This window comes from Cydia amplana, chromosome 8 (genome assembly GCF_948474715.1).
Source record: "Cydia amplana chromosome 8, ilCydAmpl1.1, whole genome shotgun sequence".
In the NCBI taxonomy this organism is placed as follows: domain Eukaryota; kingdom Metazoa; phylum Arthropoda; class Insecta; order Lepidoptera; family Tortricidae; genus Cydia; species Cydia amplana.
Window position 1 is genome coordinate 18,359,798 of NC_086076.1, and position 15,077 is coordinate 18,374,874.

Here is a 15,077-nt window from a genome sequence, read left to right on the forward strand (position 1 = left end):
GCAAGCGATATTACAAATTTTTAAATTAAAGGAAAATATGGAAAATACACCGCTTCGGGCAAGATTCGAACTCGCGAGCTTTTGGAACGTCCGACCAGTTAACCAACCCAACTGAGCTACCGAAGCTTGCCTAACCCGAATATCAATATTTTTTCTGAGCATTGGTTAATGATAAAAGCCGAAGTACACTTCATGAGGCATCTCTTCTTAGAATTAAATGTTGAAAGTTATTTTGGTTTTTCTGAGCGTAAGATAGCTATAGATATATATTCGTTCAAGCAAATCTTGTCAGTAGAAAAAGGCGGCAGATTTGAAAAATCGCGGGTTAGCAACACTACGTTTAAATTATTCGAAAATCGCGTGTCATTTATATCTTATCTGTGGAACTGTTTTGTTTCATGTTTTGTTTACATTTCATTGATGTTCGATGTACATTGCTGCTTTTTGTTCGTTTCCTAGGGATACCATACTTTTGATTTACATTGCTACTGACATATCCGGCTTGACAGACTATAGTATAGATACATAAAGCATTTGTTTGATTGCTGCAAATACACACAATATAGAAATATATAGGCGGACACAACGTTACACAATTAACAAAATACACAATTGATTAAAACAAAGTACAAAGTCTTGTAAATTAACATCGACAGGAATAATGGAAAGATTTGCAGTGGTTAAGTACCTACACTGTGTGCATTGCAGCAACAGCAAAAGGGACTCAGCTATACGCTTCACTCCTTCGAGCAAGGCACTGATATTCTGCCGTAAGAAGTAGGTACCTATAGGAATACACGATCAGGGGACCGATTTTTGAGTTTCGATCGCTCGATTTTGTGTATTTCTTTCAATAGTATCTACACTACTAGGCATTAAAATTCTACTAATATAATTGAAAACGAGTGGTCAATACCACTAGATTCCCAATTTATATCACTCGCATTTCAAAAATATGTATTTCGCCGTTTTCCATCGATTTTCGAGTGATGAAATCGAGCGCTCGAAATTCAAAAATCACCCCCCAGGCGGGCTGGCAGGTGTCAGAGGCACAAGTTTTGCGAGTTGTATTATACCGCGATAACCCATTTACATAATCAGCGTTGTGGTATGAGTGTGGTTGACACGTTTTTTTACACACGGGGTGTTTTTCAATCAGCTCGCAGATGCTATTGGTGCGCGTGAGATGCGTGCTTGACAAGACTCAAGGTCGTATCAAAATGAATTGAAAACCATTACAAGTTTAGTTATATCAGAATCAGCCTCCAGGCCGCGTAGCCAACATGCCAATCGCTTACGCTCCGTAGTGATTGAAACGCAACTGTCACTGTCGAACTAATATAGAAGAGTGATTTATTTATTTATTTATTTATTGAAAACACGTTTACATGATATTACAGTGTACAACTAATGCGCCTTAAAAGTCAGTTATATTTAAGTTATAGTACCTATTATACATTTATAGACCTAATTTAAACAACTATTATCTATCCCCTCACAAAACCTCAGTGATAAGTAAAGAGACGCAAAGCGTTTCGTTGTCGTAGCGTTAGCGATGTCACCTTGGCTAGGCCAGCTGTTTTGCACTTATTAGACGGTTATCTAAGTTGATGTTATACCCCTAATAGACCCCTAATAGACCCCTACTCAACCCTAGTCAACCTTCACTACTGACCCAATAAATCATTGACCCGCGGAACCTATTACGAAACCTATTTCAAGTTAAACGAAAAATTTACTGCGAATTGAACATAATTGCTTTTTTGTATTTGAATAGTTCATCGTCTTTAGAAGTGATTTAATCAATCCAGATAACATTATCTAAGAATCTGTTTTTGCATATTTTTATTAAATACTTACAAATTATTATTCATTTTGATATGATTGATTAAAAATTTGAATCAAACATTATTTAAATGTTGAGTACTTATTTATTTAAATTTTATTGCACAAAATATATACAACAATGTACAAATGGCGGACTTAATGCCAAATGGTTTTCTCTACCAGTCAACCATAGGCCCAAATAGAGATAAGACAATTGGTGCAGAGAGAAAAGCGTTTGCCAAAAGCTGATTAACTGAACTCATTTATATATTATATTATAACATCATCATCTTCAGTTTTTACAAAATCTGATTGTCATCTGAGTAATCTATCTGCCTAGTTATTGGGATTAGTCAGGTTTCCTCGCGACTTTTCTTCCCCGAAAAACGACTGGTAAAAACTGAAAACTCATCAGTTGCCAGGGTTTGAAACATTGACCTCCGGTTTGAAAGTCGCACACCCTTACCCCTAGGCTACCAACGCTTAGAATATTATATTAATACTTTACATAGGAAATGTGAGAAAATACTTTCTGAGAATGATAAAGTTGTAAAATATACGGGAATATTGTAAAACCCTTAGGTAAATTAATTAGACTTCGGACTGAAAAAGCATTTATGTTGAGCAAAAAATGTTAGCTTTGACTTTCGTACTTAGCTGCCACGTAGCAACTGATTATACTTAATAACAAATTTGAATTAACAAACATTATTTCTCGTGTAACAAGCGTCGGTGAAAGCGCGGCATAAATCCCAACCTTACTAAAAACAGAATGTAACTCAAAACAGTGTTACAAGTAAAATCAACTCTAACCCGTTTTAAACAAGATTCAACTTGTTCCAGTCAAGAATCGCAGATTGAACATTTTGTTGCCACATGGTGAAATGGCAAAGTGTAGTACGAGCACTCATAGGCGAGGTGAATGGGTCTCAGCGGACGGTCTTGAACCGCAAAAAGCTGCGTAGCTGAGATAGGAGAGTAGTACGTCGCCAAACATTTTTGACGTCCTATCATATGAGAAGGCGTAAAGCCAGGAAATCAAAGAACAAAAGATATGGCATTCGCGCGGGTTTTTACTCGTAGGTACTCTGAATTACTCTGAAAATATAATAAAAAATATTGTTGTTTTATCTACCTTCCCTACCTACATGTAAAGCATGAATTGTTACTTATTTCACTTTTTTTTAATAAAAAAAAAAAAACTACTTGCTAGATCTTGTTCAAACCAATTTTCGGTGGAAGTTTACATGGTAATGTACATCATATATTTTTTTTAGTTTTATCATTCTCTTATTTTAGAAGTTAGGGGGGGGGGGCACACATTTTACCACTTTGGAAGTGTCTCTCGCGCAAACTATTCAGTTTAGAAAAAAATGATATTAGGAACCTCAATATCATTTTTGAAGACCTATCCATAGATACCCCACACGTATGGGTTTGATGAAAAAAAAAATTTTGAGTTTCAGTTCGAAGTATGGGGAACCCCAAAAATTAATTGTTTTTTTTTCTATTTTTGTGTGAATATCTTAATGCGGTTCACAGAATACATCTACTTACCAAGTTTCAACAGTATAGTTCTTATAGTTTCGGAGAAAAGTGGCTGTGACATACGGACGGACAGACAGACGGACAGACAGACGGACAGACAGACGGACAGACAGACATGACGAATCTATAAGGGTTCCGTTTTTTGCCATTTGGCTACGGAACCCTAAAAACATATTTTATCTTAGGAAAATTTTACTTTTCTCCATTTAGTGCGCTAACGGTTCTTTTGACCCGTTTCACACAAGTTAGGTACCTATATTAATGTTTGCATTTTGCATTAAAGTTTGTACTTAATTAAGGAGGGCTTTAGTCCTAACTGTATTATATTTAACAGTTTTAATCACTCACCCGCTTATAATATACTTAAACCAAAAGATCGTTAAAATTTAATTAATGTAATTTCTAATTACCTAGCATAGCAAGCATGCCGCTTAATTGAACTCTGTTATATCTGAACCAAATTTTAATTAATAAAATTCAATGTTCATTTATTAGCAATCAATTCAAAAACAATGATTACCTACTAATGCAGTAGAACCTCGATAGCTTGAATCTAAAGTTTAAGTTTTTTGTTCGCCTTAAAAAGGTTTCGAGTTACAGAGTTATAACACATTAAAAATTCGTAATAAAGAGGTAATATTACTAACGCCTAAAATACAAGCTAATTGTTTTATTTTTTTCCAGTTAAAGAGCCTTATTGTTAATAAAAAAACCGGCCAAGTGCGAGTCGGACTCGCGCACGGAGGGTTCCGCACCATCAACAAAAAATAGAGCAAAACAAGCAAAAAAACGGTCACCCATCTAAGTACTGACCCCGCCCGACGTTGCTTAACTTCGGTCAAAAATCACGTTTCTTGTATGGGAGCCCCACTTAAATCTTTATTTTATTCTGTTTTTAGTATTTGTTGTTATAGCGGCAACAGAAATACATCATCTGTGAAAATCTCAACTGTCTAGCTATCACGGTTCGTGAGATACAGCCTGGTGACAGACGGACGGACGGACGAACAGCGGAGTCTTAAGACGGGACCCTATTACTAATTTACCCTTTGGGTACGGAACCCTAATAACTAAACCTTTCTTATTCTTTTAACACGATTAATTAAATAAATATTAAAACTGGTACCTCCCGTATTTTATAAGTCGAAGATGATACAAAATTTACGTTTTTTTTCATGTTATAGAGGTTATATGTCATTTTTCGAAATATACTTAAAAGTAAAAATTGGACTAGACAACCACAAAAGGAATCGTTAGTTACTTCATCATATCCGTAGAGCAATATAACCGCCTTTTCACAAAACTTAATTAGAAAAGTCCGTCTAAGGTAACTTTGCACCGACTTCAATAGAATATATGTAGTGAGGGCGAGGGAGTGTCATTATAAAAGTGATGTTTTTCATAGATATTTGTCATTCATGATGACATTTCCCCACTTTGCAAATGCCATGCAGAGTTAGCTGGCTGTGACTTTATGAATACCGCTATAAGCTAGGTTATTAATTCAACGATGAAAACTCTTTATAATATTGTCCTATAGGCTAAACCCCATAGTTTTTTTAGTATTAATAATAGCAAATTTAAGTTGATGATGATGATCCTTCCGGCCGATATCGGCCACGGCAACAACTTCGACTCCTAGTTTGCTCGGCGCCCTTTATACGCATAATGCCAAAAACGCAAAACGCCATTTTGTCGTTTCGCGTAATTTAAAAAAAATACGCATAACGCCAAATACGCTTTATGACATAAGCGCAGAATGCCAAAAAACGCATAATGCAAAAACGCAGAAAGACAAAAACGCTTACATATAATTATATGTTAACAGGATCAGGAACTATATGTAGTAATTAGGGCAGTATGGGCAATGGGCTTGCATTTTGCGGTAGGTACCTATATGAAAAAACATTCGTTATTTATTTTTTAATCGAGGAAGGTGTGATGAAATACCCTGATAATGTGAAAATAATAGAATAACAAAAGTACAAAGTCCTGTATTCGCCTTAGGTAGGTAACTATAGTTTGTCAAAGGACTGTCTCATTTCAAACAGACAGAGAGAATCATACTATCTTTGACTTAGACTAGTACTAGCACCCAAAAGAAAAGGATGAGTATAGTTTTTTTTTGTTCTTATATTTACTGACAATTTTGTTTGACCAACTATAGCTAATTATATAACACATTACAATTATGTATGGAAGGTTTTGGATGATATCAAATAATTTCAGCTTTATTAGCAGTCAGTAGCTTTTGGCATTATGCGTATTTGGTTTTTTAAAGTTTTTGGCATTATGCGTATTTGGTTTTTATACAGCTTTGGCATTCCACGTGTTTGGCATTAACAGAATTTGGCAATACACGTCTTTGGCGTTTCACGTATGAATGGCGTTTTGCGTTTTTGGCATTATGCGTCTAAAGGCTCGGCGCTCGTGCGCTCGAAGATAGCTGACGTAGCCGAATAAACAACATCACTAATTCAATTACACGAAACCAAAACAAAACCCTGTAATTTATACCTTCACAAAAAATAACATTATTTAGGTGTGGTTGATTACTCCCTAGGTGGGGCTGAAAGTGGAATAATTAATGGTATGGTGAAAGTTCATTCTTATAACTTTTACGGAAACATCGTTAAAATCAAAGTTGCCTGAATTTTGTTGAGAGTTTTATGTGAATTTAGTCTTGAGGGCATTTTAATTGATTTATTATTTTATTGATAAACAATTCGACTAAAGTGAAAAAAAAAATTTAGGGGATGGCAGATGCTAAAACGATTTCCGTTTTAACGATTTTCATCTTGGCTAGGTCCCCTGATGCAAGTATTGCCACATTGTTGTCGTTTTGATAAAAAAAATCTAGGAAACGCGACAGTACTTCTTTACCCGACTACGACAAATTCAAACTTAAGGCTTAAGATTTTTAGTTAAATTTGTATAGTATGTTGCACCATAGTATTAATACTAGTCCGATTTTGATTTGTTTTTGTTTCCACTCAATTATAAGTATTAAATATAACAGTATCGTTTATTTTTTACCATTCATCATTAGCCACAGCACAGCATCTGTTGTAGATGTTTGTTGCGACGCTTGTGGGTTTACGGGGTCCCGCAACGCCGTCGATGCCTATAGATAGAGTCCTATGGCCGCGCGGCATTTCTTGCCACATCGATCGCACACAAAACGCGAGTCCGCTGGAGGTGGTAGAGCACGACTAAGACTTTTCTGCTTTAGGTTCTCAAGCCAGTCGTCGTCATGCTTCGATGTTCTTCCGACTTTAATGTCGTGACGCCATTCGGGTCTCATCTCGGCGCGCTTCTCCCAATCATCGGTTCGAATATCAACTGCCGTATTCGAACTTCAAGATATTCACAAGATACGCCACGTACTAGATTCATTCTAGATACGTTATAGTTTAGATTTCAACTAGTTCTCTTTTGCGATTCGGGCAATCAATGTCACTTTTACGTTAGATAGTGTTAGATATTTATTAGATGTGAATTGGATCTCTAAGTCATATCTTGTGGAAATCGTTCAAGCAAGATTATCTCCAGAATCGCGGAAATGTCAAATTTGACAGGTTAGATCTTAAACATATCGTTATCGTATCTTGGTGATGTCTAAAAGATATCTAATAGATGTCTATTTCAAAATCCTAATCGGGCCCCAAAACTGTTCAACAATATGCTGTCTAATTCAGCAAAATGCCTTAAATAAAATTTCTCCCCGTTAGGTAAAAATACAGAGTGAAATTAATCGAAACCGTGACAAACATAACATGCCCAAAAAACCGCCCCCAAAAGTGATAAACAAACAAAATAACTTTGTTTACATTGGGTGACCGTTTGTACAATTCATACAGACTCTGCAAACACAATGTTTACACATAACATTTGCTTTTCACTCTTATTTCCCAGCGGCGCAAGATAACGTACTCGAACTCGTGATCCTTCCGACGTTGTCTATATATTTGTTTGAAATCCTGTGAGTGTTTCTCTTGCTCATACACAAATAATAAAATTACCAGAAAATATTGATGAACGTTATAACGCGTTTATTGAGTTACTACATCCCGATGTTTCGAACCCTTTACAGGGTTCGTGGTCAACCAATTATGAACCAATTTTGCATGTATAACTAGCCTTAAAATGTATAGTTTATGTTGGTTCATTATTTTGTACGTGGCTAGTTTTGCACAGGATAGTTTATTCTCAGTCACCCGATGACCACGAACGCTGTAAAGGGTTCGAAACGTCGGGATGTAGTATAAATTCAATATACGCGATATATCTACTCAGTTTTAATAGTTTTATTTCGTGAGTAACTATCGCGGTAACTGAAGACAAAATTAGAATAAGTATTGAGGTAAATATTAATAAACTCCGACCACAAGCATGATTCAGATTTAAAAACATGTTACGGTTTTGATCTTATGTCGATACAGATGTCTGTAGTGATCCTTTTATTTCGCATGCACCAATCAGCGTGAGCGATTTTCAAGGTCCTACAGATGTAGTGAATAATCCTTTACCATCGTATTTTCACGAATACACACGTGTATGCTACTCGTATCAGCCAGTCTCAGCGCAAAAAGTATGAAGGTTGACCGAAACGTTTCCGAGAAAATACGATGACAAAGGATTGTCTATACTGGATCAACCAAATCTTGTCAGTAGTAAAAGGCGGCAAATTTGAAAAATCGCGGGTTAGCAACACTGTGTTCGAATAATTCCAAAATCGCGTGTCATCTGTGTGTTATCTGTGGAATGTGGATCGTGAATGACAGCCATCATCTTATTGTTTACATTCTGAATCGTTTCTATTTCAAGAGAAATTTCTGCTGTCACCATTAAATACCAAGATTATGCATGACCTCAAGCAAAGCTAAGGTGCCTACAATGTACAATCATACTCGTTGACGGTAAACATTACTAAAATTTGAGGTTATGATAATTCACTCGAACTGACGTATGAAGGGCGGAAAAAGAAACACGTTTTGGTTCGATGTACATTGCTGCTTTTCTTAGCGCAATTCTGCTCTTTGAGTGTTACATGGTGTTACCCTACTTTAATTTGCTGTACATTGCTACTGACAAGCATTGCTTGACGCACTATACTACAGTTTATCAAACGACTGTCTCATTTCAAACATAGACAGAGAGAATCATACTATCTTTATCTTACACTAGTACTAGCATCCAAAAGAAAAGAATGACTATTTTTTTGTTCTTAATTATTTTTCTTGTATATGACACCGTAAGATTGTGAACCCGTTAGTTTATAATCTAACGTAGGTTAGGTTAGGTTAGATTTTAATCTCCCTACCGTCAGTTTATAATGTAACTAGCGAGATTTTATGACGAGTGTTTTACAATTTTACGGTGACATATATATTTTTTTGTATTCTCTATTTTCTCAATTATACCCTTTGTGTTTCCTTGTAGTGTTTTAATATGTACCTAGCTTTATGTGTTATCTGTCGTGGCATCACCGAATGGGCCCTACGGAAGACCAAGTGCTGGCTTTTATAGTTAGGCATTATGCTATGTTGGGTCCATTACGTGATGCACACTTATTGTTTTTTTCTTTTCTTGGTGTTGTTGTTGTCTGTACGTGTCCGTACATGTTTTGTGATCGTCACGAATAAAAATCTTTTATCTTATCTTTATATTACTTTGGTTGATGTTTATTCCCTTAATAGTCCTAGACAATGAAATGACGAGTATACAACTTAAATCAATGTCCCCAGATCAAAGCACTTTTTAGGGTTCCGTACCCAAAGGGTATAAAACGGGACCCTATTACTAAGACTTCGCTGTCCGTCCGTCCGTCCATCCGTCTGTCACCAGGCTGTATCTCATGAACCACGATAGCTAGACAGTTTAAATTTTCACAAATGATGTATCTCTGTTGCCGCTATAACAACAAATACTAACAATAAAATAAAATAAATATTTAAGGGGGGCTCCCATACAACAAACACGATTTTTTTGCTCTATTTTTTGTTGATGGTGCGGAACCCTCCGTGCGCGAGTCCGACTCGCACTTGGCCGGTTTTTAACTAAGTATGTACTTGTACAGTAATCTCAAGGTGATGGGCTACAATATAAGTAATGGTTTCTTTATGCGCCGTAAACCGTAATGGACCGTTCGGTTTACGAGAGGAACATGCGCCTAATAGGAGAGACTAATAAATAATAGACTGTCTAAGTCCATAAAAAGTCATCACCAGACCTGCCCGCCTAGCCAAGTTGACAATCGCTATCGCTTCGACAACGAAACGCTTTGTGTCTCTGTATCACTCTTCCATATTAGTGCGACAGTGACAGTTGCGTTTCGATCGCTACGGAGCGTTAGCGATTGGCAGGTTGGCTACGCGGCCTGTGCTGCCTTTCTTATGAGGCGCAGATAGCGGAGATGAAAGGAAACGTGCTGGAATCAACCAAAAGTTCTCTTCTCCGCTCCGCTAGATTACAACATTTACAACCAAGTCAGACGCCTTGTTGGCGACCTTGGAGAGTCTTTAGAATGTAAGCAAATAGTGTACTAACCTGAGATAAAACTATTAAAACGGATTATATCGCGTATATTCAATTTATACTACTTATATCCCGACGTTTCGAACCCTTTCCAGCGTTCGTGGTCTACGGGTGACTGAGGAAAAACTACACTGTGCAAAACACGCACATACTTAAATAATGATCCATCATAAACCATCATAAGCTTAATGAAATAAAACTATTAAAACGGATTATATCGCGTATATTGAATTTATACTACATCCCGACGTTTCGAACCCTTTACAGCGTTCGTGGTAGACCAATTATGAACCAATTTTGCATGTATAATTAGCTTTAAAATGTATAATTTATGTTGGTTCATTATTTTGTATGTGGCTAGTTTTGCACAGGATAGTTTATTCTCAGTCACCCGATGACCACGATCGCTGTAAAGGGTTCGAAACGTCGGGATGTAGTATAAATTCAATATACGCGATATAATCCGTTTTAATGGTTTTATTTCATGAGTAACTATCGGGGTAACCGAAGACAATATTAGTGTACTAACCTGTTGGCTGTTCGCACTGCCCTCCGTCTGGTCGAAGGGCGGCATGACGGAACACAGGCGGCGGCCCATCAGCGCGTACGACACCACCACGATACAGCCTGTGACAAACAAGCACGATTAAGGTTTGGATTGTACTTACTACTACAACTTTATACTACTACTTTAGGGACGGGATTCTATTACTAAGACTCCGCTATCCGTCCGTCCGTCAGTCTATCCATCCGTCTGTCTGTCTGTCACCAGTATCTCATGAACCGTGATAGCTAGATCGTTGAAATTTTTGACAGACGATGTATTTCAGTTGCCGCTATAACAACAAATAATAATAAGTTTTTGGCAAAAATTTCATTTTTGGTACAAGCTTTTATCGCTAACTGTACTTTTCTTACGACAGACAACTAATACTCATCGGGACAATTCTAAAAACCCCTAACACAATTAGGTTGCGTTGTTTCATCACAGAGTTCCTATGGCCACCTCCTGTCTCCATCATCAGATCAGCTGCCATAATATTACATTGTCACCCGACTTACATGTGTATGCAAAATTTCAGCTCAATCGGAAACCGGGAAGTGGATCAAATTTAACTTGCAAGAGATTACATAGTTACATACAGGTCGACCTAATAAAAGCGTGTTAAAAAGTACGGAACCCTCGGTGGACGCGTCCGACTCGCACTTGTCCGGTTTTTATTATGACATAGAAGGCTAACCAGGCAGACGAATCGCCTGATGGTAAGCGATTACCGTCGCCCATGGACACCCGCAACTTGCATTATGCTGCTGAATACGTATTCACTTCATTTACTTAGTATTTCTTTGACATTATTAGAGAACCCAATTATGTGTTTTTAAAACACCTAAAAACACCTTTACCCTGGTAACAACCCCATATCGCGAAAATAAAAATATAATCATATCTATGACGTCTACTGTACCTATTTTAGTGTTAGATATCAAGGTTTATAGCTCGCAAGCCGGCCTCAAAGCTTTCCCCAAGGGTCTGTTTTTAGATCATAATGAGTTTTAATTAGAGACCTTTGAGAAATCTGATAAGAACTAATGAAATAGTGTCTACTGTCTATACTTTAGTAGTTCTCAAAATGTAATATTCTTTGAAGGGGAGTTGCTGGAGTAGGAGAAATCTATTTACCTAGTTTTTTATAATTTACCTAATTCATAATCATTTATTTATTTAATCTAAATTGCACAAAAGAAACACTTATCATACAAATAAAACAAATAAGGTAAAATGGGGTAAGAGAAAAATCGGGACAAGAGAAGGCATGGCAAGGAAGCGTAGATGGACGTAGGTATGGGCTGGCCACACGTTGGACGGCCAGAATAACGTCAGAGCATTGATATATGTATATATGACACCGTAAGATTGTGAACCCGTTAGTTTATAATCTAACGTAGGTTAGGTTAGGTTAGATTATAATCTCCCTACCGTCAGTTTATAATGTAACTAGCGAGATTATAATATGATGAGTGTTTACAATTTTACGGTGACATATATATCTCAGAACTCGCCTTACGGGCAATAAGAATGAGGCATGGATGGGGCCAGTACAGCGGTGTGACACCGCTACAACGCGATTGATTGATGAGTTCGCATCAGGCGCGCGATTGGTCGCAACTAGTTGCGTTAGACTGCACGATTGGCTCGAATTCGTGAGTGACACCGCTGAACTAGTACCATTTTAGTGCCCGTAAGGTCCGTCCTGAAATATAGGTACGTCAATGCGTCAAAGACTAAACAGGCTAGCATGCACTGGGCCCATGATAGAGCGGTTTGGAGAGCATTGGAGAAGCGTCTACAGTCGTCGCGTTCCCCAGTCATTAGGATACAGCAATTATGACGAAAGTGGAGGACCCGCGCTAAATCGCCTTTTCACACAAACCTCATTTTCCTCCCTGGAAGTTAACATTATTGAAATACTTTTTACAAAAAAAATTAAACCGACTTCAAAAAGGATGAAATAAAATATTATCCTTTTTGAAGTCTATGCGTTACCAACTGATATGTTTGAAGTCGGTGCCAAGTCGAGTAGTAACAATACCAGTCAAAAATGGGATTTATAGCCATAAAGCTGATTATTTTTGACTGGTATTGTTACTACTTGACTTGGCACCGACTTCAAACATATCAGTTGGTAACGCATAGACTTAAAAAAGGATAATATTTTATATCATCCTTTTTGAAGTCGGTTTTATTTTTTTGTAAAAAGTTTTTATTTTTCGATTTTCGTTTCCTATTTTCCTACCCTTAAGGTTGGATTTTTTTTCCAAATTTATATGGGACCAACTTCGGGGTATACCCTTTCCAATAAAAAAATAATTATCAAAATCGAACTACTCTGTAAAAAGTTATGCGTGGTCATACATAAAAAAAAAAATATATATATATACGCGTCGACTTGAGAACCTCCTCCGTTTTTTCGTCGGTTAAAAATATTTTGACACATTTGGTAGTATATCAATCACAGCTGTGCCCCTAAGTTAGATTTGTGAATTATTATAAAAGTTAGGAGCATTTAAAAAATTGTATGAAATATGTTTTTCGCTCCAAATTTTTACAATAATCAAAAAAATTTACAAAGTCAAAGGTAGAGGCAACCGTAGAGCCTATGGTTAATATACATCAAATTATGTAATAATATTTTCTATAATGTCCATATCCGGAGAGGAAAATGGGGACTAAGTTTGTACGGAAAAGCATCCGTCCCCTTTCCTCTTGAAGAAGACTCGTCACTTTTTAAGCAACGTATCTTAAATTGCGGTAAGATAATTACGAGTAGGTATTAAATACGTACTACTGCTGTAACCTTGGATGTCAGTTTTCAATGCGACATTTTCAAGAGAAGTTAACTATTTTTATACGAATTCTTATTTAACTTTCTGAATTTAATCTAAAGAGCTTCGCGAAATACCTAAGAAAACATTTTCTTTGGCCGTCTCTTGGACAAACTTGACCCGTAAAGAATTGCAGTACACAGGAAATGCAATTCTATGTTGTGTACAGGAAGTTCCAAATTCAAATAAAGCTACAAGTCTGGTGTTGAGTGCTGTTGACTCATGGAGGAGCGTTCAAGTATTAAGAACCTTAGTCCACTGTGTTAGAGTACAAACTGCGATAAAAATGTAAAAACCCTTAATGAATCAAGACTACTTGTAGCATTTTTGTAACGGCTTAATTAAATGTTTTTCGCTTTAAATTTTGTTTTGATAGAAAGTCCTATTTATAAAATTTTGTCCTATTTATAAACCTTTTCACCACACCAACTGGTAAAGGCTCTCTTGATTGTTTAAAAACTGATAGCAAAGTTGCATTTTATTCACATGTGAGGCCAAGTAATCAAATGCAAATTTTGAGTTGTTTTCTTATGTTTGCTGGTATAATTGACTTTTAAATGATAATTTTGAATGATAAATATTAGCACGAGCGGTTAAACAACCACTTTGCCCCCTTGTAAAAAAAATAACTATTGTTGTTAAGTGCAGAAAATCACATTAATTATATTTGCCTACTTTGGAATCGGCCTCAAACACGAATCGACCGAATCCACACAGTGAGCTCTCTGAGGTAAAGGACGTTCATTTTCACAAAAAAAAAATCTCCTACCAAAGTACTAAATAAGTAGGTATTTATTTATTACTTCACAAGACGGATACAGCTGCACCGTCGTTAATATGAATGAATTATTCAAAATTATTCATTCCATATATTATGTTTCAGTAATGTATGGAGGCTTCATACTCACTATTTTATGCCCTTTGAGGAGCCTTGGGGAGGGTTACACGGCACTTTATACCTTGTGTCAAGGAACATTTAGTATCATTTAGTTTGAATTCGCCACTCATTCTACATCCAAGCGGCTTTTAGTGTCAACCTTGATGGCGGATAGGATAGGTATCCGATACATCTCCACTTTCGCTTTGTAATTCACTAATAATTTTCTAAGTATTTAATATTGACATTTAACATGTAGCATCAAAGCCTCGAAGATAATTAACCCACTTTAATTGGCTGCACTAAAATGAACGTGTAATTTACCGAAATGTCGGACTAATTGGAGTCGAAGTTTGCTCTTAAATTAAACCCGTTCATTAGATCTAGTAAGTAGAGATGCCCCAAATAGTGGTTTTGGCCGAATACCGAACTGAATATTCGGCATGACATGCGAACATTTTGAGTCACAATTATTATGAAAACTGATCGCCAACAAAGCTCAACGTTAGATGACGTTTGCTAAGATATATTTTTGTTGAACAGAATTAACGAATAGAGTCAAACAAATCAGACTCATGATAAAAATAAAATGTTTTTAAATCAACAAATGCTCAAAAAAGGGTCTTCGTATTTAACAACTTTCCAAGAACACATTCTAAATATACCTACATAGTTTTTGGTTATTTTTATTGTGATTTTTTTCTTTTTAAGTAGGTGTAACAGATATTCGGTATTCGGCCGAATAGTAGGCAACATTCGGCCGAATACCGAATATTCGGCAAAGTGGCCGAATAGGCCGAATACCGAATAGTTGCCGAATATTCGTGGCATCTCTACTAGTAAGGTAAAGTACCGTAAAATGGGGTGAGTACCTATAGGGTTCGTGGGGAGAGTTGGGTTATGA

At 36.7% G+C, this 15,077-nt stretch overlaps 1 protein-coding gene across 1 annotated transcript in view; it reads right to left on the bottom strand.

Annotated features, from left to right (window-relative positions):
• The window catches only part of LOC134650504 (QRFP-like peptide receptor), a 131,466-nt gene that overhangs the window by 11,291 nt on the left and 105,098 nt on the right, over positions 1–15,077 (bottom strand). The window contains exon 5 of the mRNA XM_063505461.1: positions 10,442–10,539. Within this exon, the coding sequence (XP_063361531.1) occupies positions 10,442–10,539 (98 nt within the window). The remainder of the gene's footprint in view (positions 1–10,441; positions 10,540–15,077) is intronic.